The 27,958-nt window shown below is 44.1% G+C and overlaps 1 protein-coding gene and 1 long non-coding RNA gene across 3 annotated transcripts in view; one reads left to right on the top strand and one right to left on the bottom strand.

The window, feature by feature from the left end:
* LOC141082282 (uncharacterized) overlaps nucleotides 1-22,651 on the top strand; it is a 47,941-nt gene extending 25,290 nt beyond the window's left edge. Inside the window, exon 3 of the long non-coding RNA XR_012230485.1 lies at nucleotides 21,989-22,651. This is a non-coding gene — a long non-coding RNA (uncharacterized lncRNA). The remainder of the gene's footprint in view (nucleotides 1-21,988) is intronic.
* On the bottom strand, nucleotides 10,026-26,985 carry LOC141082281 (uncharacterized). Of its 2 annotated transcripts, none has more exons than XM_073566221.1 (8): nucleotides 26,903-26,985; nucleotides 26,722-26,819; nucleotides 23,752-23,901; nucleotides 23,445-23,624; nucleotides 23,239-23,362; nucleotides 23,058-23,155; nucleotides 22,769-22,859; nucleotides 10,026-11,508 (listed from the first exon to the last, which is right to left on the bottom strand). In XM_073566221.1, the coding sequence occupies exons 1-8, from the start codon at nucleotides 26,931-26,933 to the stop codon at nucleotides 10,148-10,150; spliced, it is 2,133 nt and encodes a 710-aa protein (XP_073422322.1). In that variant the 5' UTR covers nucleotides 26,934-26,985; the 3' UTR covers nucleotides 10,026-10,147. The 2 variants fall into 2 exon arrangements, with proteins under 2 accessions (XP_073422322.1, XP_073422323.1); XM_073566222.1 differs by having other exon boundaries at nucleotides 10,026-11,505.
* Between the last annotated feature and the right edge of the window lie 973 nt (nucleotides 26,986-27,958).

The raw sequence follows: 27,958 nt of genomic DNA, 5'->3' as shown, positions 1-27,958 counted from the left end.
AATTCCTTCATCTAAATCGTTGAAAAAGATGTTGAACAATACAGGGCCCAGGACAGAGCCCTGTGGTACCCCACTTGAAACATTCTTCCAACTGGATGTGCAGCCATTTATGACCACTCTTTGGGTCCGATCACTAAGCCAGTTATGAATCCACCTAACAGTTGCCGTGTCCATTCCATACCAATTCATTTTTTCAATAAGGATTGTGTGAGATACTTTGTCAAATGCTTTGCTGAAGTCAAGATATACTATATCTACAGCATTTCCCTGATCCACCCAATCAGTGATTCCGTCATAGAAGGAAATTAAGTTAGTCTGACATGACTTATTAGTAACAAACCCTTGCTGACTCTGTTTAATCATTTCATTCTTATCCAGGTACTGACATACATGTTGTTTAATAATTTGTTCAAAGATCTTTCCTGGTATAGAAGTCAGACTCACCGGCCTATAGTTGCCTGGGTCCACCTTCTTCCCCTTTTTGAAGATAGGAACATTTGCTCTTCTCCAGTCTTCTGGGACTTCTCCTGTACTCCAAGAATTTTCAAATATTATGGAGAGGGGTTCAAAAATTTCTTCTGCTATCTCCTTCAGTACTCTTGGGTGTAGTTCATCTGGACCTGGAGACTTGAATTCATTTAGGTTAGCTAAGTGTTTCCTCACTATCTTTCTGTTTATAGATATCCTGGATTCCTCTATTCCCTTAATAGGACAGTGAAGAACAGTTGATGTTACATTTCCTTTCTGAGAGAAAACAGATGCAAAATAGGAATTTAAAAGTTCGGCCTTCTCAACATCCTTTCTTACCATTTCATCATTTTCATCCGGTAAAAATCCTATAGCATCTTTGACTTTTCTTTTACTTTTGACATATCCCCAAAATCCTTTATTTTTGCTTTTGACGTCTCTTGCAAGCCTCAATTCATTGTCAGCTTTAGTAATCTGATTTGTTCCCTTTAAGTTCTGCATACAGCATTATATTCTTTAGATATGCCTCCCTCTTTCCATTTTATAAACATTTTTTTCTTCCTTTTTAGCATGTGCTTAAGTTCTGTGTTCATCCATCCTGGTTTCCTGAAATGCTTCCTATTCTTCCCTCTTTTTGGAATTGTTAACAATTGTGCTTTGAGAATGTCATTTTTCAAGATTTCCCATCCTTCCTGGACATTTTTGTCCTTAAGGATATCCAGCCATTGGATCCCTCCAATTCTCTTTCTGAATCCCTTAAAATCTGCCTTTCTGAAATCTAACCTTGACGTCTGAGTCTTCACAGGTCTTCCTCCTCTAGTGATCCAAAATTCTAAAATAGCAAGGTCGCTACCTTCTAGGGTCCCAGCCACTTTTACCTCCTCAACCATTTCCTCCCTGTTTATAAGGATTAGATCCAAGGTAGCAGATCCCCTTGTTTTCTCCCCTACCTTTTGGAAGATAAAGTTGTCAGCAAGAGAGGATAAGAATTTCCTTGACCTGTTAGTTTTGCCTGAGAGAGATTGCCAACAAATGTCTGGATAGTTGAAATCTCCCATGAAAACTATGTCATATTTTTGGAGAACTTGGCCATTTGATGCATAAAGAGTTCATCCATATCTTCAACTTGCACAGGCGGCCTGCAGTAAATGCCTACAATGATGCCCTTTCCATTGTTCTGTCCTTGTATTCTTACCCAAACAGTAAGTAAGTCCTTGTATTCTTACTCTCAACAGGTAATCCCCCATGACCACCACTCTCCGTTTCTTCTTCACATTTTTCTTTCTCCATCCAGGAGGATTCTGAAGGCGTACAAGGTTGCTGTTTGTGGACAAAGTCTTATCCTGATGTATTTCTTCATCATTCTCCTGCGTAAGAGCCTGGTACTGGCTCCTGAGCAGTATGGGGGCTGACTGCCTCCTGATCCTCCTGCTTCTCTGGGTCACATGTTTCTATTCCTCTGTTTCTTCAGGTGCACTTCGAATTTCTTCTCTTTTTGTAACATGAAGAGATAATTCTGCTCTGTCTAAGAACTCTTCACCTTCCTTAATGATCTTTAATGTAGCTAACCTCTCCTCGAGATTTTGCAACATTTCCTCCAACAGGGACACAAGCTTGCATTTGTGGCATGTGAAGTTTGGTTTTCCCACTGGGAAGTCTGTGAACATGTAGCAAGAAATGCAGCTCACCAAATGGCTCCTGGCCTCTTCCATATTGTTATTGTTAAAGAGATTTCAAAGCGATGAAAAATGAGCCAAAATTTACTGATTTCCTTTTTTCAGCTGCAACGGCCAAAATCCAGTGATCGTTGAGCTCGCGTAGACTCTTCACTTATGCTAAAATTTTTACCGCTTTGTTTCCTTGACAGTAATATTTGGCTTTACTTTTCCGTAGATTGTGCTCATATTTGGGTTGGAGCAGTTGGTATAGTTCATACCTTAGTTTCTGTAATGTTTGGAGGATTGTTTGAGGGGCTACGTTTGTGTGCCTCTTCTAGTGCGGCTATGTTTTGATTAATTTCCTCTATTTGGTGTAGTGTTTTTTTTTATTCTGGGACGCTATTTTACCCTGGATGTTGGCCTTGTGGGCGCACCATACTGTAGATACGGACACATCGGGTGTGTTATTAATTGTGAACTATTCTGATAATGATTCCTGCAATTGGGGCCTAATTTTATGGGATGTGATTCAGTAGTTATTTACTCTCCATGGGGAATATGTCGGATAGTTGTGTCCCTCTGTAATTTGACAGGAGAACGGGGCATGGTCCGACCAGGTGATGTTCCCTATCGTGGCCTTTTGGATGTCCTGTAATAACCATTTATCTGTGACCATTAGGTCAATTCTGGAGTCACCTCTATGGGAGTGTGAGTAGAAGGTGTAATCCTGCTCGGAGGCGTGTAGAACCCGCCTGACATCATAGAGTTCTTCCGCTAGAAGGGTCTGAGAGTGACCGGGGATTTTCTTTCTTTTGAGGGGATACTGATTTATCAATGTTAGGACAGGGGTGATGGTAAAGTCCCCACAGACTAACAGAGCGCCTTTTTTAACCTTTGCTACTACCACCAGAGTACCTTTAAGAAATTAAATCTGCTTGGCGTTAGGGGCATAACTACAGACAATTGTGTAGGTCTCGTTATTTATGGTGCAGACTAGGATGACGTATCTGCCCTCGTCGTCCACTACGCTGGTGATTAGCTGGAAGGCGACGGTGTTCTTTATCATGATTACTACTCCTCTTTTTTTATCAATTGCATGGGAATGAAAGACATTTGGGAAATTTCTATTCTGCAGTCTGGGGGCGTCAGTGCTATTTAGGTGGGTTTCCTGAACACACAATACATCTGATTTTAGGGATTTGGCCTCTTTCCATAGAAGGGATCTTCTCAATGGACTATTCAGTCCCTCTACATAAATGCTAGAAATGTGAAGAACCATGTACAGATTACAGATAAAATCTATGTATCACCACTACACAGTTAGAAAAAATGGGGGAATAACAAAAAACAAACTTTAATTTTGTGAAAAAACTGTAGCTTCAAAAATAGAGTTTGGTTCTAAGTGAACCTCCTGGATATGCTCCTCTATCCAGTATATAGAGGGGGTATTGGGGGCTGCTATGCTCCTCTATCCAGTATATAGTGGGGGCATTGGGGGCTGATATGCTCCTCTGTCCAGTATATAGTGGGGGGGGCATTGGGGGCTGATATGCTCCTCTATCCAGTATATAGTGGAGGGTATTGGGAGCTGATATGCTCCTCTATCCAGTATATAGAGGGGGTATTGGGGGCTGCTATGCTCCTCTATCCAGTATATAGTGGGGGCATTGGGGCTGATATGCTCCTCTATCCAGTATATAGTGGGGGGTATTGGGGGCTGATATGCTCCTCTATCCAGTATATAGTGGGGGCATTGGGGGCTGATATGCTCCTCTATCCAGTATATAGTGAGGGGGTGAAGAGAAAGAAAAAACCTCTCCTCTCGTGCCTCCGCAGACCACGGTGAAAAATAGTCTTGTATTCTCTTCTCTTGTTCATGTCCACTCCTTCATCAGGGTGGGCAGCATCTTCTTCAGCGGGGAGCTGGTATCCTCGTCCACCGTCGCCAGTGACCACTTCTGCAGAAGAGGCATGGCCTCTCGGGGGGAAGTCAGGAGCTGCGTGGCTCCATTCTTGGTGACGATCACCGTGTAGCCCCACTTGTACGTGATCCCGTTGTCCTGTAGGATCTTGGTGGCTGTGGAAATCTCCCGCCTTCTGTTCAGGGTCATGGCGGATAGGTCGGTGAACACCATGATGCTCTAGAACCTCTGGGAGCTCCGGTCCACTCGCTGCAGCTTTGCTAATGGCTTATTTAAAATGATAAAAATAGAGCCTGCAATTACATCCCTGAGCACAGAGGCGGGGGCACTTTTGGGTTTTGAGATCCTGTGCGCTCTATTATGAGGTCTCGCTGCTCCGCCTCAGGGACTAGTGCGGTAAAGAAATCTGTTAGGAACTCCTACAACGCACCCTGTTGTGAGTTCATTTTCCCCTTCGTCACTGAGGTCTGGTGAACTCCCTATTCTGGTAAGGGAAGGTAATGAGCCTGATTATCAGGCACCTGAGCCTAATGAGGATGACTGGCTGAGTGGAGTCACGGACTGGATATAAGGCTGCCGACGCCCTTCTGCCCTGCTGGTGATTTCTCTGTGGACTTCTAGGACACCAGTCTGATTCCTGCTCCTCTAAAGCTAAGTTTTCTGCTTTGCCTGTCAGCATTTGTGTTTTGTTTTTGTTTTCCTTGCTTTTCTGGATTCTGCCATTCCCTGCTGGGGTGAGCTGAACCTCCTTTTGCCTGTTGCTCTGTCTTCAGAATATTCCTGAGTACTGACATAGCTTTTTTGAAGCCTAGCGTCTTCAGGGCCTTTTTCACTGTCAGTCTGTTGGCTCTTATTTTCATAGGGTTTTTCACGGATTGCAGACAGCAGCCTTCCTGTACTTTCCTATCTAGTTAGCTTGGGCCCCGTCTTTGCTCAGTCTATCTTTCTGTCTGTGTTAGTGTTTTCATCTTGCTTCACCGTCATTATATGTTGGGGGCTGCCTATTGCTTTGGGGTCTGCTCTGGGGCAGTTTGGATTTCCCCTTTCTTTCTTTAGGCCTATTTAATTCTCCGGCTGTGATCGAGGGGTCTAGGGCATCGTAGGAACCCCCCACGGCTACTGTTAGTTGTGTGGATAGGATCAGGGGTCTGCAATCCGATAGCTGCCAACCTCTCTGGTTTTCTGGACTTAGCTAGCATTTCTGTTTTTGCCTCCTACGGTGACTCAATCATAACAGAATCACCCGCCATACCGCAGATCCTAGGGTACTCAATAGCAGGAAAGAATTGTGATAAAAAAAAAGTGTGTATATTCTTTCCTCTATATCTCTGAGGCCGTAGGGGGAATTTTTTTTTCTCTCAATGGAGATAAAGCAATTGTCTGATCGTGTGGAGCAGCTCGCTGCGGAAGTGCGGGGAATTTCCGCCTACCTTGCTCGTTCGCATGCTGTTGAACCAAAGATCCCTACACCTGATGTATTTTTTGGGGATCGATCTAAATTTTTGAGTTTCAAAAATAATTGTAAATTATTTTTTGCCTTGAAGCCTAATTCGTCAGGGAGCTCTGCGCAGCAGGTTAAAATTGTCATCTTTTTGCTGCGTGGCGATCCCCAGGATTGGGCGTTTTCTTTGAAACCAGATGATCCTATTCTGACTAATGTGAACGCATTCTTTCAAGCTTTGGGGTTGTTGTATGACGAACCTAATGCTATTGATCAGGCTGAAAAGACCCTGTTGGCATTGAACCAGGGTTGAGATTCTGCAGAGTTGTGCTGTCAAAAGTTCCGAAAGTGGGCGGTCCTTACTACCTGGAATGATAATGCCTTGGCTGCTTTCTTTCGGAAGGGTTTGTCAGAAGCCGTAAAAGATACTATGGTGGGATTTCCTGTTCCCTCTGGTCTGGACAATTCTATGTCATTAGCCATTCAGGTTGATCAGCGTTTACGTGAACGCAGGATTGCACGAGAGGTGTTGCCACGGTTGAACAGACATCTGAACCTATGCAATGTGATAGAGTTTTGTCTAAGGCGCAATGTCTGGAGTTCAGAAGGCGTAATAAGCTGTGTTTTTTCTGTGGAGATGCCTCGCATATTATTTCTGTTTGTCCTAAACGAGAGAAAAGCTTTGCACACACGTTTTCTGTTGGTGGTGTTCAATCTAAGTTTCTTCTGGCAATTACTCTGATCTGCTCCCTGTCCACATTTTCCGCCAAGGCTATTGTGGATTCGGGAGCAGCGCTAAACCTAATGGACTTGGATTTTGCTAAACGTTGTGGATTTCCGATGACACCTCTGCAGACGCCTATCCCTTTGAGGGGGATCGATGCTACTCCTTTGGCTAAAAATAAACCTCAGTTTTGGACCCAGGTGGTCATGCGGGTCGCCCCAGACCATCAAGAAAATTGCAGATTTTTGGTGTTGCATGGTCTGCATGATGCCGTTGTTCTGGGGTTTCCCTGGTTGCAAATTCATAATCCAGTTTTGGATTGGAAATTAGTGTCTGTGGTGAGTTGGGGTTGTCGGTGTGCCTTTAGTGAGGCTCCGTTTTTTTCCACCTCTCCTCAGTCGCATGATGTTCCTGACTATTTGGCGGACTTTTATGATGTATTTAGTGAGAATGAGTCTGCGTCCTTGCCTCCTCACAGGAGTTATGACTGTGCAATTGAACTAAGCCCGGGGTGTAAATTTCCCAAGAGTCGGCTCTTCAATTTATCTGTACCCGAGCACGAGGCTATGCGGTCCTATATTAAGGAGGCGTTGGAGAAGGGTCATATTAGACCATCCTCTTCACCCTTAGGTGCCGTTTTTTTTTTGTGGCCAAAAAGGATGGTTCTTTAAGGCCTTGTATTGATTATCGTGCCCTCAATAAAATTACTATTAAATATCAGTATCCGTTACCCCTGATTTCGGATCTATTCTCTAGAGTTAGAGGTGCTTGCTGGTTTACCAAGCTTGACCTCAGGGGGGCGTATAATCTTATCTGCATTAAGCAGGGGGATGAATGGAAGACGGCGTTTAATACTCCGGAGGGACACTTTGAGTACCTGGTGATGCCTTTTGGGCTCACTAATGCCCCTTCTGTCTTCCAGTGCTTCATGAACGATATTTTCCGAGACTTTGTCGATAAATTTTTGATTATCTATCTGGATGATATTTTGATCTTCTCCAAGGATTGGGATTCTCATGTGGAACATATTCGGACTGTGGTCCGGATCTTGAGGGAGAATTCCCTGTATGTCAAAGGATCGAAATGCCTTTTTGGAGTACAGAGGATTTCATTTTTGGGATTCATTTTGTCTCCGTCAACTATTGAAATGGACCCGGCCAAGGTACAGGCCATTTATGATTGGGTTCAGCCCACTTCTTTGAAGGCCCTCCAGAAGTTTTTGGGTTTTGCTAATTTTTATCGGAAATTTATAGCAAAATTTTCTAGTATTGCCAAGCCATTGACTGATCTGACTAAGAAGGGTGCTGATGTGTTGAATTGGTCTCCGGAGGCTGTTGCTTCCTTTCAGGAGCTGAAGCGAAGATTTACCTCCGCCCCGGTTTTGTGGCAACCTGATGTCTCACTCCCGTTCCAGGTAGAGGTGGATGCTTCTGAGATTGGTGCAGGAGCTGTTTTGTCCCAAAAGGATCATGTAACATCTAAAATGAATCCCTGTGCTTTCTTTTCCCAAAAGTTCTCTCCATCTGAACGTAACTATGATGTGGGGAATCGGGAACTGTTGGCCATGAAATGGGCATTTGAGGAGTGGAGACATTGGTTGGAGGGAGCTAAACATCAAGTTGTGGTCCTCACTGACCACAAGAATTTGATTTACCTAGAGTCGGCCAAACGCTTGAACCCTAGACAGGCTAGGTGGGCCTTGTTTTTTTACACGTTTTGATTTTGTGGTCTCTTTTCTTCCTGGAACTAAGAATGTCAAGGCAGACGTCCTCTCTAGGAGTTTCTTTGCTGATTCTCCTGTGGTGACCAAGCCTGCTACCATCTTAGGCGAAGGGGTAGTTCTTTCTGCCATCTCGCCCGATTTGAGACTTGCTCTGCAAGAGTTCCAGGAGGACAAACCTGAGCACTGTCCCAGTGGAAAGTTGTATGTTCCTGACCAGTGGAAGAAGAGAGTGATGTCTGAAGTTCATTGCTCTGCATTGGCTGGTCATCCAGGTATTTTTGGTACTAGAGATATGGTGAGTCGCTCTTTTTGGTGGCCCACCTTGTCTCATGATGTCAGGAATTTTATGCAGTCATGTGGGACTTGCTCCCGGTCTAAATCTTGTTCTCGCTCTAGTGGGTTGTTGATGCCTTTGCCGGTCCCCAGGAGGCCATGGACCCATATTTCAATGGATTTCATCTCTGATATGCCGGTGTCTCAAAGAATGACTGTTATTTGGGTGATTTGTGATAGGTTCTCTAAGATGGTTCATCTTGTACCACTCCCTAAGTTGCCATCTTCCTCTGAGTTGGTGCCCCTGTTTTTGCAACAGGTGGTTTGCTTACACGGGATTCCTGAGAACATTGTATCTGACAGAGGAGTTCAGTTTGTGTCTAGATTTTGGAGGACCTTCTGTTCCAAGCTGGGAATTCAGTTGTCCTTCTCCTCTGCTTTTCACCCTCAGACCAATGGGCAGACAGAGAGAACAAACCAGACCTTGGAGTCGTATTTGAGATGTTTTATTTCCGCTGATCAGGATGATTGGGTTTCATTTTTGCCCTTGGCCGAATTTGCTTTAAATAATAGAGCTAGTTCTGCCACTTTGATGTCACCTTTTTTTTGTAACTTTGGGTTTCATTTCATTACTAGCGATATCTCTTAGTGTGACATGCCCTTAACACAATGCATAATTAGCATATCAGCAAATATCACCAGTGATCAAGGATAAGCGCACAATAAAAGTCAATATTACCGGCTTACACAAACAAAAGTTTGCTTTCCTGACCAACCAGAAATCAACACTTAAATTTAAAGCCAACATACATTTAACATTCTATTATTCTTCGTTTGCTAAAAAATAGTCATCTGGTTAATTAAGATACAATGCTGTATGTCTTTACAATGCCAAAAGTAAAAAAAGAAATGTTTTTAAAAATATTAAAAAAAATAAAAACGTTCAAATTACCCCCCTTTCAAAATAAAATAAAAAAAATCAAACATACACATAGTTGTTGTAGCGGCGTTCAGAATCGCCCGATCTATCAATATAAAAAAGAATTAACCCTATCGCTAAATGGCGTAATGAGATAAAACGTAAAAAATGCCAGAATTACTTTTATTTGGTCGCCACAACATTGCATTGAAATGCAATAAAGGATGACCAAAAGATCATATCAGCACCAAAAAGGTATCCATTAATAACGTCAGCTCGGCACACAAAAAATAAGCCTTCACCCAACCCAAGACCATGAAAAATGGAGATGCGACGGGTATCGGAAAATGGAGCAATTCTTTTATACTTAACCTAATAAAGATGAGTTATTTTTACTGATACAGTGGGTATGGAAAGTATTCAGACCCCTTTAAATTTTTCACTCTTTGTTTCATTGCAGCCATTTGGTAAATTCAAATTCATACTATCTATTCCTGACACTGGAGGGGCTTATAAACTTCCGAAGTATATAGTTTGATGTTTGGGATCTGCCAATATGGGGCTAGTTTTCTGACTGTTTCGAATAACATGATACATGATTTTATTTTTTTTTTTTTCGTTTAGTCTCGCTTGAATAAAGGTCAATATTACATAGTCTCCTGATGAGTCGTCTTTGGTGAGGACGATGAAACCTGTAGAAATGAGAGGCTTGGAGAGTGAGTGTGTAAATGTCACCTCACCCTATATACTGAGATGTGGGGTACATGTTTTTTCTATTAGTCACTTTCCAACTAACCTTCAGGGGGTGAATTATGGGTATAGTTTTACATTTGCAATAAATAAGGTTAAATTTTTTCCTTTCGTCAGCAAACATGAGGAATGACAAGAGACAACCCATTTAAGAAGGTGCAATTTTGGTTAAAACTATTCTAACATTATAAACATATAAAAGTATACTCCGCTAAGTGACATCTCTGATGTTTATTAACAGTTGATTTCCAAGTAAAATATTTCCCACATTAAGGAAATGAAAATGGCTTTTCCTCTGTGTGACTGCTCTGATGGCGATCAAGAAGCGCTTTCTGGTTAAAATATTTCCCACATTCTGAACTGGAAGAAGGCTTCTCCTCTGTGTGAGTTCTCTGGTGGGTAAGAAAACGTGATTTCTGTGCAAAATATTTCCCACATTTTAAACATGAAAAAGGTTTCTCTCCTGTGTGAGTTCTCTGATGCCTAACACAATGTGATTTAGTATTAAAACATTTCCCACATTCTGAACATGAAAAAGGTTTCTCCCCTGTGTGGATTCTCTGGTGCTTAACACAATCTGATTTAGTGTTAAAACATTTCCCACATTCTGAACAGGGAAAAGGCTTCTCCCTTGTGTGAATTCTCTGGTGGACAACAAAATGTGCTTTCTGTGCAAAATATTTCCCACATTCTGAACAAGAAAAGGGTTTCTCCCCTGTGTGAATTCTTTGATGGGTAACAAAATGTGATTTATGTGCAAAACATTTCCCACATTCTGAACATGAAAAAGGCTTCTCCCCTGTGTGAGTTCTCTGGTGCATAACACAATCTGATTTATTCCTAAAACATTTCCCACATTCTGAACATGAAAAAGGCTTCTCCCCTGTGTGAGTTCTCTTGTGGGAAAGAAAACGTGATTTGTGTCCAAAACATCTCCCACATTCTAAACATGAAAATGGCTTCTCTCCTGTGTGGATTCTCTGGTGCTTAACACAATCTGATTTAGTGTTAAAACATTTCCCACATTCTGAACAGAAAAAAGGCTTCTCCCCTGTGTGGATTCTCTGGTGCTTAACACAATCTGATTTATTGTTAAAACATTTCCCACATTCTGAACAGGAAAAAGGCTTCTCCCCTGTGTGAGCTCTCTGGTGTCTAACAAAATGTGATTTCTGTGTAAAATATTTCCCACATTCTGAACAGTAAAAAGGCTTCTCCCCTGTGTGAGTTCTCTGGTGCCTAACAAAATGTGATTTAAGTGCAAAATTTTTTCCACATTCTGAACAGTAAAAAGGCTTCTCCCCTGTATGAATTCTCTGGTGAATAATAAAATGTGATTTCCATGTAAAACATTTCCCACATTCTGAACATGAAAATGACTTCTTTGCTTTAGGAGCAGTTTGTTTTTTAATGCCTCTTTTGTGACTTTGATTTTCCTTAGTAATCGGTAATGAATCAGAAGATGGGACCTGTTTCATAGGATCAGATGACATATCTTTGCTGTAAATGGATGATGGTATATCTGGAGTAATAGCAATCACTTTAGTTGTATCTTGTAGCATCTCAAGATCATCAGATTTAAAAATTGACGATGTCATCCGTCCCTCTGATCTCCTGCTACAGTCATCTGCTAAGATAAAAACAATTATTTTTTAATAAAATATCATTGAGTTTTATAATTTTGAGCATTTCTACTTAAACTGTCCATAAAAATGGCAAGCTATGTAAAAGCTTTAATTATTTACAAAGACAATGACAGTTCACACTCTAATAGAAAACTTTGTTGGATGAACCAGTAGTGTGCGGTGTTCAACTGTTTGTACATTCTGCCTCTCAAATATCGAATAAAAAGAAACCAATCAATGTTATGTAGGTGAAAATAATACCAATTCTCATCTCACAAAAACAAGTCCCAACTCAGGTCCATCATCTGTCAATAGAAAACCAGAGGTTCCCACACTATTAGTGACTCAAAGGCTGTTGAAAAGCAACAAGGTTTCCATAAACCAATCCAGCAAAATCCACTCTCACTTCGGAGTCTTGCAGTGTGCGCAAACAACATTTAGGATCCCTGTATTTAGCAATATTATAGTGAGAAGAATCCACTTAATTTGCGGTGTCTCCTGGAGAACAATCTGGGCACTATGTGCTGGGTAAGAAAATGGCAAATGTGTAATTTTCACTCTCCAACATCCACTGCGGGTTAATTTCCGGAAAGTGGCTGTGGAGTCAAAATATTCACTCCTCCTAAGGATTATAACCCTCAGTGAATTAATTAGTAACATGGAATTACTTTATGGGGATTTCTACTATTCTGGTTTTCTGTCATTTAGTTATATTAGGGCTTCTGCATATGGTGTGTCCAATCTCATCTGGGATCTGTTCCTGCTGTCCAGCTGGAGTAATCTGCTCCCTACTTCAGCCAATTGGAAAGTACCACACTCTACTAAAGCGCAAAGCACATGGCCGGAATCTGCCAGATACAGCGCTGTTCTCCTCTGGTTCAGTCCTCTGTGCTCAGCTTGTGGCTTGTGTATTTGTTTCCTGCTGTGACCGTGGCCAGTTTACTGACTACTCTTGTGTCTTCTGATTCTGGCCTTCTGGTTCTGACCCAGCTACCTGACTATTTTTCTTGCCATCTAACACCACAAAATAGCAGGTAAGGCCATGGTCCAAGCCTAGGGGTCCCAGTGTAAGTCCAGATTCCATGTAAGGGTGTTAAAGGGCGATGAGGAAGGCAATCCTTGGGATATGGGAAGCAGAGAAGATAGAGCCAAGCATATTCATGGTGGACATCTTTTGAGCTGCCAGGTGACTATGAACAGTGCTCCCAATACATTGTGTCTGCAAACTATTCCAGCTAGATCTGCATTCATATAGCTAAATGGCGCTCCTTCCCTTCTGAACACTGCCATGTGCCCAGACAGTAGTGTACAATCGTATATAGGGTACAGTGCGAAGCTGGAAAATAATTTGTAAGATCCATTTGTTTTCTATTATCCTTTGTGAAGAATTCCAAACTTACCACCACATAAAGTGACACACGTTAGATATTAATAATGGGGCCTGATTAGGAACTACTAAAATGATCAAACTCCACAGTCTCCATCAGTAATAAATGAGTAACTAGTGGTGAAACCTCTCTGGTGTAATTAGCGTATGGGTCTCGGAGACTTCACAATCTATACTATCGTAAGGTCCAATATTTTCTGTCAGATGAGTTTCAAGAAGAAATATATCATTTGAAGAGAACTGTGTATAAGGCCGGTTTCACACGTCCTGATATTTCCGGTACCGGAGATGTCCGTGTGTGTAATACTCGTGGCACACGTGTGACAACTATGTCAGCATCTGTACCACATGGACGGCCGGCAGGGAAGTAGCGCTACATTAATCTCTGTTCCCCGGTGGCGGGTGCTGAAGACGCTCTCATCATTCTCCTCTACTCTGCCGGCAGGGAGAATGATGAGAGTTATATTAAAGTGAGAATGATGATAGTAGGTGCGGGCGTTTGGGACTATTACTCCCATCAACCTACACCTGCTGCTGCCAAGAACAGTGACAGCAGGAGCGGATGATGGGAGTATTCCTCACCCACTGCCTGCGTTATAACTAAATAAATGAATGAAAAAAACGGTGTGGGTTCCCCTGTATTTTCTATAACCAGTCTGGCAAAACTGACAACTGGGGGCTGCAACCCTCAGCTGTCAGCTTCAGCAAGGCTGGTTATCAAGAATAGAGGGGTCCTCACACTGTTTTTTTTAATTATATAAAGAAATAATTTAAAAACATGGCATGGAGTCCCCCCATTTTTGACAACCAGCCTTGCTAAAGCTGACAGTTGGGGGCTGGTATTCTCAGGCTTGTAATGGGTCATGGATATTGACCCCCCAGCCTAAAAATAGCAGCCTGCAGCTGCCCAGAAAAGGCACATCTATTAGATGCGCCAATTCTGGTGCTTTGCCCGGCTCTTCCCACTTGCCCTGTGTTTTGCTTTATTTCTAATAAAAGACTTTATTCTGGCTGCATCTTTATTTATCATATAACTATAGGATTAGTTATGGATAGGTGTCTTACTTTGATACCTGGTGATGAAATCTTTATTTGTAGCTTTCCGTTAATGAGATTCTCGTGCTCTGGGGCGGGGCTGTGGTGGCCTGTGGGCGGGGCTTTATGAGGTGTGCTGATTACATATTCATCTGTATTGGCTTGTGACAGGTCGCTGATCCCTCACTGACCTGCCCCCCATTATTACATAATACATATAATAGCATTGATATTATTGGTGATAATGCCTATAATATTGTGGCAATTGTGAGGCTTAGAAAAAAAATTACATCCAGCAAAATGTCACCAGCGGCCCCTGTGCAGTAGCCTCTATCTCTTACTTATAGATGCTACTGTGCAGGCGTCGCCATCGCCGGTGTCATTTTGCTGGATGTAATTTCTTTCTAAGCCTCACAATAGCCACAATATTATAGGCATTATCACCAATAATATCAACACTATTATATGCATTATGTAATAATGGGGGGCAGGTCAGTGAGGGATCAGCGACCTGTCATAAGCCAATACAGATGAATATGCAATCAGAGCACCACATAAAGCCCCGCCCACCGCCCCGCCCCAGAGCACGAGAATCTCTTTAACTGAAAACTACAAATAAAGATTAAACAACAACCACAAGACGGATTTCATCACCAGGTATCAATTTAATCAGTATAACGGTGCTGACCTGACAGTGTCTGTAGGTTACTGAGCACAATCCTGCTGACAGGGGCACTTTAAATTTAGATCTTAGGCATTTGGAAGAGGCAATGGAGAGATTTTTTGAAGACTATCAGAGAGTTACAGACTCACATTAGGCAGGTAGGCCGATCCCACCACAATCAAACTATCATACAGAAGGAACAGGTAAAAAAAAGACATAGAATAAAAAAATATGTTACATCCCCAACAACAACGTATGTACAAGGGGAGAACACTAAACTGGAGCTGCCTCATTTATGGTGGATCATTGGAACCACTATGAGTCCTGACCGGAAGAGTAGAGAAAGTATTAGTGCCCCCATTTCAGGAGAGATTGTGCAGTAATCTGAAATCCTTTGGCTGGAAAAGATAATGGAATTCATGACGTTTAGTAAATCTATGAAACCAGGGCTGGAGCCAACACATCTCCTGCAGGCGGGAATAAATGTATATTACAGCCATCAGCCACGCACAGCTTAGAGATCTATCATGGCACAGGTGGAATGTTTGTCCTGTAGATTATCACAATCCTCCTTGAAATTACTGTATTTTTTGGACTATAAGACGCACCTAGGTTTTAGAGGAAATTAGGAAAAAAAATTGAAGCAAAAAATGTGGTCAATTCTGTACTTAATATCCCCTAACCTGGTATATATGGCCCCCTCATCCTCATTCTGATACACATGGCCCCCTCATCCCTATCCTGGTATGCATGGATCCGTCATCCCTATCCTGGTATGCAGTGCCCCCTCCTTCCCATTCTGATACACATGGCCATCTCATCCCTATCCTGGTATGCATGGCCCCCTCATCCCTACCCTGGTATGCATGACCTCATCCCCATCCTGGTATGCATGGCCCCCTCATCCCTACCCTGGTATGCATGGCCCCCTCCTCCCCACCCTGATATGCATGGCCCCCTCCTCCCCACCCTGATATGCATGGCCCCCTCCAGCCCAACCTGGTATGCATGGCCCCCTCCTCCCCATTCTGATACACATGGCCCCCTCATCCCTATCCTGGTATGTATGGCCCCCTCATCCATATCCTGGTATGCATGGCCACCTCATCCTTATCCTGGTATGCATGGCCCCATCCCTACCCTGGTATGCAAGGTCCCCATCTCATCCTAGTATGGATGGTCCCATCCCTATCCTGGTATGCATGGTCCCATCATCCCTATCCTGGTATGCATGGTCCCATCCCTATCCTGGTATTCAGGGCCCCCATCTCGTCCTGGTATGCATGGCCCCATCTCGTCCTGGTATGCAGGGCCCCATCTCGTCCTGCTATGCATGGCCCCAACAGAAAACATAAAAAACCCAAAACATTGCACTTTCCTACCCGGCGCTCCCTTGCAGCATCCTGCTCCGGTGCCAGCAACTGCTTTATGCTTGTAAGCAGCGCTGAGAACAGTGAGTATTCACAAATATTAATTTCTCTTAAGTAGTGGCACACGTGACCGCAGGTAGCAGCAGGAAGCCGGTGGCTGACACTGTGCCATACTGAAGAGCAAAGAATACTCACTGTCCTTTGCGTACATAGTCCTGGCAGCTGTGCTCTGCTTGTGAGCAGCACATGACGTCCCTGCCATGCGCTGCTTACAAGCATATAGCAGTTGCTGGCACTGGAGCAGGACGCTGCGAGGGAGAGTGGGGTAGGTAAGTGTAATGGTTTGTTTTTTAACCTTTTCAGATGCGGCCATGCATACCAGGATGGGGATGGGGATGTGGGCCAATTATAAGGATGGGGCCATGCATACCAGGACCGGGGTTGGAGGCTAATCATATCAAGATACTATTATTAAAGAGAAATGAATATTCATTGCCCTCCAAGCCCATGGTAGTGGAATGCAGTGAATATTCATTTCTCTTTAGCAGCGGCAACAGGAGTTAGTCGCAGCCACCAGCTCCAGCCTCCTGTGACCCGCTGCTCCGCCGATGCCATTCCCCACCTCCCCACCACATCCAGAGCCGATGCATCCGGACTATAAGATGCACCCCCCATATTCCTCCATATTTTTTAAGGAAAAAAGTGCATCTTATAGTCAGAAAAATACGGTAGTTTTAACACAAATTGAAAAGTCAGGAAAAAGGGAAACTCTGTTATTGTAGAGAAATTCACACTTGGCCTCACTGCACATTTACTGTTGTCGATCATAAAAGGGAAGTTTGGCCAGAAAGACTGGACCTGGTCTTGTAGGGACCATGAGACATTCAGCAGCACAGAAGGGAGAGAAGATTTATCCGATAAGATCTCAGGGATCTAGGAAGCCAACAGCATCATTACCCTCCGCTTTCTCTTACAGGCCCAGCATATTTTTCTTCAAGTGATTTTCTAACTTGTCAGCACATTCTACGTACGCTGTCATTTGGCTTTATAGTTACAGATCTGGGCAGGTAACAGTCAGTGTCTCCTAATCCCAGGGGGTAGGTGGATCCTCCAGGTCGTAAGTTCTATATGGGCAGCACGGTGGCTCAGTGGTTAGCGCTGAAGCCTTGCAGCGCTGGAGTCCTGGGTTCGAGTCCACCAAGGACAACATCTGCAAGGAGTTTGTATGTTCTCCCCGTGTTTGCGTGGGTTTCCTCCGGGCACTCAGGTTTCCTCCCACACTCCAAAAAACATACTGATAGGGAATTTAGATTGTGAGCCCCATCAGGGACAGTGATGAAAATATGTGCAAACTGTAAAGCGCTGCGGAATATGTTAGCGCTATATAAAAATAAAGTATTATTATTATTATTATAGAAAAGGGCTTTCAATGCCCAAAGTCATGTGAACAGTTTTAGGTGGAGGAGAATGTTGTGGTCTAGAGGCAAAATGGTGATCATGGTAATAGGGCCGGACTACACCACCGATAAAGCAGCCACAGCCGGTGACTGAGAGGAATCTGTGACTTCTCTGTATTCAGTGGTTACTACTTGTGAAGGGTTAATACTAAAATCACAGCTGAAGTTTCGTTTTGTCCATTCTCTGAAGGTTTCGTTTCTTAATTTTTGTTGCTGTAAGATACATTTTTGTAATTGGCAAGGGTTGTCATGAAACCAGACTGTTCCCATCAGGTGAAAGATAAGGGAACCGGGGGTGTAAAACTCTGAAGAATATGCCATTATACTACTTTCTATGATGGACATATATGTAGTTTCCGGTTTTCTTGCAATATTATTGGCTTATAAAGTGAAATGATGCTATTGGTACTTGAGAACCTTGCATAATTAAGCAAAAGATTATAAAATATGTGACTAAAATAAAGGGGCTTAGTGATCTGCCTCGATCCTCCTGTACAGAGACCCCCATCTCCGTGTGGTCATTTGAGTTGCTAACAACACTGCAATAATTTGGACATCACTGGCTCAACCGTGAAGGGTTAATTAGCCCTCTCTAAATAGCTACCTCGACAGCTTGGTGCGCAACGTGGGGCCCCTGAACAGGGACGCCTCTGCCCCCGGAGGACAACAACACAAAGGACCCTCGGAGCGGACACAGGTGCTGGAAAATTGGGACTGATCACGCCCCACGACAACCACAGTAAGTTGGCAGTTATACTGTTCAGACTGACCCTTGGTGTGGTTTTCCTGTGCTTGTTGCTGCAAAGAGGATCTGAGGTTTATCCCCTGGTGGGGTGATTCATGGGTGAAATCATATAGAGGTGTAGTCCCGTTGGGGGCCCAGTGCTCGAACCGTACCTCATAAGGGACGGACACCCCGGATTGACCAGTGATTGTGACTCTCTTTATAGTCAAAATATCCTGAAATTCCCGATCATTATTAGTATTGGGGGTGGTGATGTGATCGAAGATGGGTAGGATACGTAACTCAGGTATATATAGAAAGATATATATAACCAGAGGTGTCCGGAGGGATAGTCTGAGACGCCCTCCTCCTTTCACTGAGTACCGCAAATTTTGGGCAATTCCAGAGGGGGATTATTGACCCGGTGGAACAGAGACTGAAACGGCCGCCAGATCTGTGCACAATTTAAGTCAGGGTATTTAGCTCTAAAGGAAAGAATTATGTTTCTGTGGAAGAAAAAGAAAAGTTTGGAATTGTGCGAAGGATCAGATACTGTTAGTCTTATGATTCAAAGACGAGGAAAGAAATTTGTCAGGAATGCAGGAAAAATATTTTCGATTCTGGGATTTCCTAAGGGCGGGAGGTTGCAGCCTACGCTATGGGACGAAGGAGTTAAAAAGAATAAAGGAAGGTTGACTGATGATGGATTACTTGAAGGCGCTGAGGAATTCCGTGGCTTGGCACATGAATTGTATAATGAAGGTTATGTGGACATTGAACAGCAAGTGAATTCTGATTGTTTCTGTTACGGCTATGTTGAAGAAGCAAAATTGTCTATTATTATGGCAAAGACGGGATGTATTGTGGTTCAAGAAAGTGACTGTGGTGTGAGAAAGTGATTGATTAAAGAAGGAATTGAGATTAATGATACTAATGTGTTAGGCAGACGAATAGTTAAAAGTGATGATTTGAAAGAAGAGGTCTCCCTGCTGGATGACAATTGTACAAGGAGACCGAGAGTCGCAGCCCCCACCTCTGCTGACGGCACCTATTATCATCCGCTGCCAGCCTTAGTCCCCGTTATTGCTAGTGGTTAGTGGTTGCCACCCCTTCCATTTACCAGATCCAGAGGAAAAAAAAAAGTTTTGAGAAGACTTTAACCCACTCTGTTCAGCAAAGAGAGAAAAAAAAAAAAAAAAAGAGCAAACAGCAGCCTCTAGCCCCCACCGCAGCTGTGAGCACACAGTGTGCCCTTCAGCCCACACAGCAAACTCTCGCCCCCCCTCAGACTTCAGCAACTGGGAACCCTGCTCCTCAGCCCCTCCCTGTTAATTCTCATCTGCAATGCGCTGTGCCCGATTCGGACACTTTCAGAGAGATTGTCATTCCCCTGCTGTTTTAATCGGAGTAGATGGTAGACCCAATTAATATACTTTTATAAACCCTATTTCTGTGGGACCTTTCCCCAAGGTTACTATTCAGTTTGTAATCTCTCCCACATGTCCTGTAAATTTACTAGGGGCAGATTTATTATCACAGTTCCGCTCCAGAATACAATTCCAAGATGATGGTCAGATGGTTTTTTTCGTTATATAATCCCTATGTAGATGAAGACAATGAGGAAATCTGTATTTTTCATGCCATCCCTACTGTTATGATGGCCCTGATAGGCCCAGATCCACCCCCAATATTGCCTGAGGATCAACGACTCACCCCATACCTCTCAGAGAAACCATCTAAACTTTGGTGAAAAGGGCCAAATGATATAGGGAAAATGCCTTTAGAACCAGTAAAAGTGTTTCTCAAACCTGGTGCCTAATCCACATACTCTTTTGTCCCAAATACCCCAGGATGCTGCTTGGTTTACAGTTATTGATCTTACCAATGCCTTCTTTAGCATTCCGTTACACCCAGACTGCCAGTTTCTATTTGCATTCACTTAGCAGGGCCAACAGTTAACATGGACAGTTATGCCACAAGGGGCCCAAAACAGTCCCAACCAGTTTGCAAAAAAATATGAGCAGGTGTCTTTTGCCATTGTTGCCACTGTTAGCCTCCTTAAGTATCTGGCAGCACTGAACTGTCGGGTTTCGGCCTCGAGACTTCAGTTCTGCCTTGGTCAAGTGATATTCTTGGGTCACTGTCTCCTTCAGGGTGTCAGACACCTCGCAGAAGAAAGAAAAATAGCTGTCAGCTCCCTTCCTTTCCCAAAAGATGAAACTGAACTCCTTTTTCTTGGACTATGCACTTATTGTTGTCAGTGGATACCGGATGCATCCCGCATAATGCAACCCCTTTACAATGCCTTGAAAGACGCATAATGAACTATAAGGAAAGATGGCAGTGATGAGGATTACCTCCAACATGATTGTTCCCAATTTCTGATAGAAGAAACAGCTACTCCACCAAATGTCAGTGAGAATCCACTCCCAAATCCTGATCTGGTGTTATACACGGATGGTTCAAGATATGCTGATGGGTTTGGTAGATTGCACACGAAATATGCTGTTATCACAGAGGACACTGTAGTGCACACAGCTGCACTCCCACCCTCACAGTCAGCACAAGAAGCAGAACTCCAGGCTCTGTCTACTGCATGTACTTTGGCCAAGAACAGACGGGTTGATATATACACGGACTCACGGTATGCATTTGGTATTGCTCACGATTTTGGGGCTCTGTGGACCAATCGAGGGTTTATTACTACTGCTGGAACCCTAGTGAAAAATGCTGAAGCTGTTAAAACCCTCATGGACTCGATCAAATTACCTACTCAGGTGGCTATTATCAAAGTTAAGGCGCACGGTCCTAGGACCAGTCCACAGACTGTTGGCAACGCGTTTGCGGATATGCAAGCAAAAGCCGCCGCTCTCTTACCCGTTGAACCAACCACACCAACTATGGTGACCACATGCTCTCAGCGTAAACAGTTACAAGAAGCATTGACTCTACAAGAACCTGATGATCTACAACAGACTGAAGTTTTCTGTCAGACCGCTTAATGACGATGCAGAGAATGTCTCCAAAGGAAGAGGTGAAGCAATGGAAGACTGATGGGGAACGAATGGATAATGGTCTCTGGAAAAAGGACCAACTCGTGTGTCTCCCTAAGCGGATGTACCCTGCTATTGCCATATGGGCACATGGACCTACACATTGAGGAAAGAATGAGGCCCTCGCACTGGTGCAAAAATTCTACTGGGCCCCAGGTTCTCCAGTTGGCCGGAAGCATTCCCTGTTACCAACATGACTGCAAAGACCACAGCGAAGAAACTGGTGATGGAAGTTATATGCAGATATGGGGTTCCAGAAGTTATCAGAAGAAACTGACCGTGCTGTTCAATGTGTTATTCAGCTTAGTAAACATCTTACTAACACCTATGTTCTAGTTTTCTTTTCTTTTTTCCAGATTCAGCAGAAACCGACACCTGTTGTAACCTGAAGCCTGGTGATTTGGTAGTCATGAAAAGGCATGTCAGAAACCACAGACTAGAACCCTTGTATGACGGTCCCTATCAAGTCCTCCTCATCACCCAACAAGCCAATAGCAAATGAAGGGGCATAATGTTTTGGTTTTCCCGCATTTTCCATATTATTATTGGTAGAAGTTAAGAGTTAAAGTTAGAATATACTCAATGACTCAGAGATCAATACGATAAAGACAATGATTGTAATAGGGACAGTTGGTGGTCAGACACTTTCTCCTTTCTCAATCTAGCCAATTGATTTAAGGGAATAGGGGGCTGGATAACTGGGATCTTACAAAGCTTGTTACACATTGCTGCTTGTATCCTTGTTGTATATGTGATACTAAAACTTGTTCTTTGGTGTATTTCTGTATATATTAGGAAATTCTACACTAAGACAGCTAATGATGATACCAAAAGTGTTGTTGCCCCTGCTCTTCTCTACACCGATCTCAAAAGGCTACTTGATGAAGATGTTGAAGCCAAGCACATGCCTACCTAAAAAAGATCCCCACCACCGTCATCAAAAATTGTTATTCATGAACTGCAGTATACAGGGGGGATGGGTGCGCCGCGACAGCCATGACTGATAACACGGCATCAGCCATGTGAAGACCAGTACCCCTCAAGCTGTTAGCTTGGGATAGCACCTCTGATGCTGCATATGTGTTTAAAAAATTTTTATCTAGGGGGGAATGTGAAGGGTTAATACTAAAATCAGAGCTGAAGTTTCGTTTTGTCCATTCTCTGAAGGTTTTGTTTCTTCATTTTTGTAATTGGCAAGGGCTGTCATGAAACCAGACTGTTCTCATCAGGTGCAAAGATAAGGGAGGCGGGGGTGTAAAACTCTGAAGAATATGCCATTATACTACTTTCTATGACGGATATATATGTAGTTTCCGGTTTTCTTGCAATATTATTGGCTTATAAAGTGAAATGATGCTATTGGTACTTGAGAACCTTGCATAATTAAGCAAAAGATTATAAAATATGTGACTAAAATAAAGGGGCTTAGTGATCTGCCTCGATCCTCCCGTACAGAGACCCCCGTCTCCGTGTGGTCATTTGAGTTGTTAGCAACACTGCAATAATTTGGACATCACTGGCTCAACCGTGAAAGGTTAATTAGCCCTCCCTAAATAGCTACCTCGACATACTCACCTGGGTAGTCATATGTGGGAATCTCCTCTTTACACCACTCATCACCCCTCACATATGTCTCTGTAGTATAAATATGGGTCAGATCTTCACCCTGAAACAAATATTGTAAAAGTCACCGACAGATGGAGAAGTCCCATCTATGATCAGCTCTCATCCTGCCATCTCCACCGTTCTCATTACACAAGTATAAAACATATAATACTGGTGGATAAAACAAGACTGAGCACAAGACCTTCACAGCCATCTACACATCATAGGGGAGTTCTCCTGACACCTTCTCTCCATCTACCTGATGATCCTGAGGAGCACTGGGATCTTCTTGTTTACAGTCCTGTGGAAGAAGAGGACGGGGACATCTCTCTGGTGTTGACCTCTTACTGGAGAGATCTGGAGGAAACACATACAGGGACTGAATTCATTCTCTACATACAGATAATTATAGGCCGTGCGCATTTAGTCCTGTCTATTACCTGGTGATGTGAGGGGCTGGGGAACCTCCATTATGATGTTCTTGTACAGATCTCTGTGTCCTTCTAAGTAATCCAACTCCTCCATGGAGAAATAGACAGCGACATCCTGACACCTTATAGGAACCTGACACATACAATGATACCGTCATCCCCCGATCCCTTCATAGTGTTACTGTATAATGTCCCACCATTCCCAGCAGTGTCACCTCTCCAGTCAGCAGCTCAATCATCTTGTAGATGAGTTCTAGGATCTTCTGGTCATTGATGTCCTCATGGATCAGGGGGTGAAGTGGAGGCCCCGTGATTGGGCTCAGGGGTCTTCCCCATCCCTCAGACACAGGGTCTTGACAGGGATCACTAGAGGTCTTCTTCACCACTGTGTAATCCTGGTTATGGAGAGACATTAATAAATCTCACTACAGGCATTTCCAGAGTCCTCACCTCTCCAGTTCTGTCCATCTGTTATTCCCATAGATAAGAATGATGTAATGTGACGTCATCAGAATCTCTCACCTCTCCAGTGAGACGGAAGAGGATCTCTAGGGTGAGGTGTAACATCCTCTCCGCTATCTTGTCTCTGTCCATATCCATCCTTGATGGGTAAATCAGGAAAATTCTCTTTTGTAGAAGATCTTCACTGAGAGGATCCGATATTGTAGAGACCTGAATGAGAAGAAGATGATCCGATGTAACATCATAAGAATCCTGTGTAATAATACAATTACTGGAGATAATAAGGGAAACATATGAGGAGACTTATTATTTTACATATATGTCTCTGTAGTATTAATATGGGTCAGATCTTCACCCTGAAACAAATATTGTAAACGTCACAGACAGATGGAGAAGTCCCATCTATGGTCAGCTCTAATCCTGCCATCTCCACTGTTGTCATTACACAAGTATAAAACACTAGCTGCCTGGGCATAGTAACTAAGTAAAGTTAGATGTAATCATTATAATTTGTTATAACTATCTCTACATATAAAGCTGAGTGTATAGCCCCGCCCACTCCGCTTAGCCACATTCACGTTAATATCCCACATCATCCCATAATCCAGAGCCACCGGACTACTACCCCTAATATCCCACATCGTCCCGTCAGCCAGAGCCACCGGACTACTCCCCCTAATATCCCACATCATCCCGTCAGCCAGAGCCACCTGACTACTACCCCTAATATCCCACATCATCCCGTCAGCCAGAGCCACCGGACTACTACCCCTAATATCCCACATCTTCCCGTCAGCCAGAGCCATCGGACTACTACCCTTAATATCTCACATCACCCCATCAGCCAGAGCCACCTGACTACTACCCCTAATATCCCACATCATCCCGTCAGCCAGAGCCACCGGACTACTACCCCTAATATCTCACATCATCCCATCAACCAGAGCCACCGGACTACTACCCCTAATATCCCACATCATCCCGTCAGCCAGAGCTACCGGACTACTACCCCTAATATCCCACATCATCCCGTCAGCCAGAGCTACCGGACTACTACCCCTAATATCCCACATCATCCCGTCAGCCAGAGCCACCGGAATACTACCACTAATATCACACATCATCCCGTCAGCCAGAGCCACCGGACTACTACCCCTAATATCCCACATCATCCCGTCAGCCAGAGCCACCGGACTACTACCTCTAATATCCCACATCATCCCGTCAGCCAGAGCCACCGGACTACTACCCCTAATATCCCACATCATCCCATCAGTGAGAGCCACCGGACAACTACCACTAATATCCCACATCATCCCATCAGCCAGAGGCACCGGACTACTACCACTAATATCCCACATCATCCCGTCAGCCAGAGCCACCGGACTACTACCCCTAATATCCCACATCATCCCGTCACCCAGAGCCACCGGACTACTACCCCTAATATCCCACATCATCCCGTCAGCCAGAGCCACCGGACTACTACCCCTAATATCCCACATCATCCCGTCACCCAGAGCCACCGGACTACTACCCCTAATATCCCACATCATCCCGTCAGCCAGAGCCACCGGACTACTACCCCTAATATCCCACATCATCCCGTCAGCCAGAGCCACCGGACTACTACCCCTAATATCCCACATCATCCCATCAGCCAGAGCCACCGGACTACTACCCCTAATATCCCACATCATCCAGTCAGCCAGAGCCACCGGACTACTACCCCTAATACCCCACATCATCCCATCACCCAGAGCCACCGGACTACTACCCCTAATATCCCACATCATCCCGTCAGCCAGAGCCACCGGACTACTACCCCTAATATCCCACATCTCCCAACATCCTGGCATCAGAACCAGAGCGCTGAGTGGATTTGCCCTGACTTCCATACGAATGATCCCTTTAATAGAAACCTGTGGTGAGAATCAGAGCGGAGGGATTTGCCCTAACTTCCATACAGTAGATCCCTTTAAGAGAAGACTGGGGTCAGAACCAAAGCGCTGGATGGATTTGTCCTGACTTCCATACTATAGATCCCTTTAAGAGGGGCCTGGGGTCAGTACCAAAGCGCAGAGTGGATTTGCCCTAATTTCCATACCAATGATCACTTTAATAGAAGCCTGGGGTTAGAATCAGAGTGCTGAGGGATTTACCCTAACTTCCATACCGGTGATCCCTTGAAGAGAGGCCTGGGGTCAGAACCAAAGCGCTGGATGGATTTGACCTCACTTCCTTACCGGGGATCCCTTTAAGAGGGGCCTGGGATCAAAACCAGAGCGCTGAGTGGATTTTCCCTGACTTGCATACCAATGATCCCTTTAATAGAACCCTGGGGTCAGAATCAGAGTGCTGAGGGATTTGCCCTAACTTCCATACAGGAGATCTCTTTAAGAGAGCCTGGGGTCAGTACCAGAGCATTTGAAGGCAATTGCCATGACATTCATACCGGAGATCCCTTTAAGAGAGGCCTGGGTTCAAAACTGAAGCGCTGGATGTATTTGCCCTAACTTCCATACCAATGATCCCTTTAAGAGGCAAGATGTGCCTATGGGACGGAGGATGTGTGATGGGTATATGGGCAGGGAGGGGGGGGATTCATTTCTGTCGTGCTCTCTGCTCCTTTCTGGGGGGCAGACAATGGCTGGGAGCTTATGTTCCCGGGGATGCTAGATTTCTCCCACCATGTCAGTGTCTGCTGAGGTGTTGTCAAGTGGGAAAACTTGCTCATATCAACCAGCTCAGCTCAGCTGCTTTTAACCAGCTCTGGTGAAATGAGAGATGCTTAGTGATTGGTTGCAAGGAAAACTGCTGCTGCTCATAGCAGCCAATCACAGCTCAACTTCTTTTGAACAGCTCTGGTGAAATGAAAGATGCTTTGTGATTGGTTGGCGATACACACACACACATTCAGTTTTATATATAGAGATATAATACTGGTGGATAAAACAAGACTGAGCACAAGACCTTCACAGCTGTCTACACATGATAGGGGAGATCTCCTGACACCTTCTCTCCATCTACCTGAGGATCCTGAGGAGCATTGGGATCTTCTTGGTTACAGTCCTGTGGAAGAAGAGGACGGGGACATCTCTCTGGTGTTGTCCTCTTACTGGATAGATCTGGAGGAAACACATACAGGGACTGAATTCATTCTCTACATACAGATAATTATAGGCCGTGTGTATTTAGTCCTGTCTATTACCTGGTGATGTGACGGGCTGGGGAACCTCCATTATGACGTTCTTGTACAGATCTCTGTGTCCTTCTAAATACTCCCATTCCTCCATGGAGAAATAGACAGCGACATCCTGACACCTTATAGGAACCTGACACATACAATGATACCGTCATCCCCCGATCCCTTCATAGTGTTACTGTATAATGTCCCAGCATTCCCAGGAGTGTCACCTCTCCAGTCAGCAGCTCCATCATCTTGTAGGTGAGTTCTAGGATCTTCTGGTCATTGATGTCCTCATGGATCAGGGGGTGAGGTGGAGGCCCCGTGATTGGGCTCAGGGGTCTTCCCCATCCCTCAGACACAGGGTCCTGACAGCGATCACTAGAGGTCTTCTTCACCACTGTGTAATCCTGGTTATGGAGAGACACATTAATAAATCTCACTATAGACATTTCCAGAGTCCTCACCTCTCCAGTTCTGTCCATCTGTTATTCCCATAGATAATGATGTAATGTGATGTCATCAGAATCTCTCACCTGTCCAGTGAGATGGAAGAGGATCTCTAGGGTGAGGTGTAATATCCTCTCCGCTATCTTGTCTCTGTCCATATCCATCCTTGATGGGTAAATCAGGAAAATTCTCTTTTGTAGAAGATCTTCACTGAGAGGATCCGATATTGTAGAGACCTGAATGAGAAGAAGATGATCTGATGTAACATCATAAGAATCCTGTGTAATAATACAATTACTGGAGATAATAAGGGAAACATACGAGGAGATTTATTATCTTACAGGGTTTAGTTTTCTCCCCTGACATCTACTAATAAAACCTATATATTTAGGCCACAGACAACAAGCAGTTTCCTCCTCGGAGTCGGCAGCTGAACACGTTCCTCATAGACTCATCTTCCATAACGCTAATTCTCGTCTCATTACCGACACTGGAATCGGCATTAGCAATACTGCAGGAGATATTCATTACACGCGACATGAGAAATAACTCCTTCATGATGAGGACGACATCTTCATCTTCTACTGCGGCTCTAGAGACAGATGTGGCCAGAGTCGGTCACTGCCTCCA

Source organism: Dendrobates tinctorius, unplaced genomic scaffold (genome assembly GCF_039654945.1).
Source record: "Dendrobates tinctorius isolate UK_male_01 unplaced genomic scaffold, ASM3965494v1 ptg000017l, whole genome shotgun sequence".
Lineage (NCBI taxonomy): Eukaryota > Metazoa > Chordata > Amphibia > Anura > Dendrobatidae > Dendrobates > Dendrobates tinctorius.
Note: the sequence above shows the minus strand (reverse complement) of the source record. Positions and strands in the feature narration are given on the sequence as shown.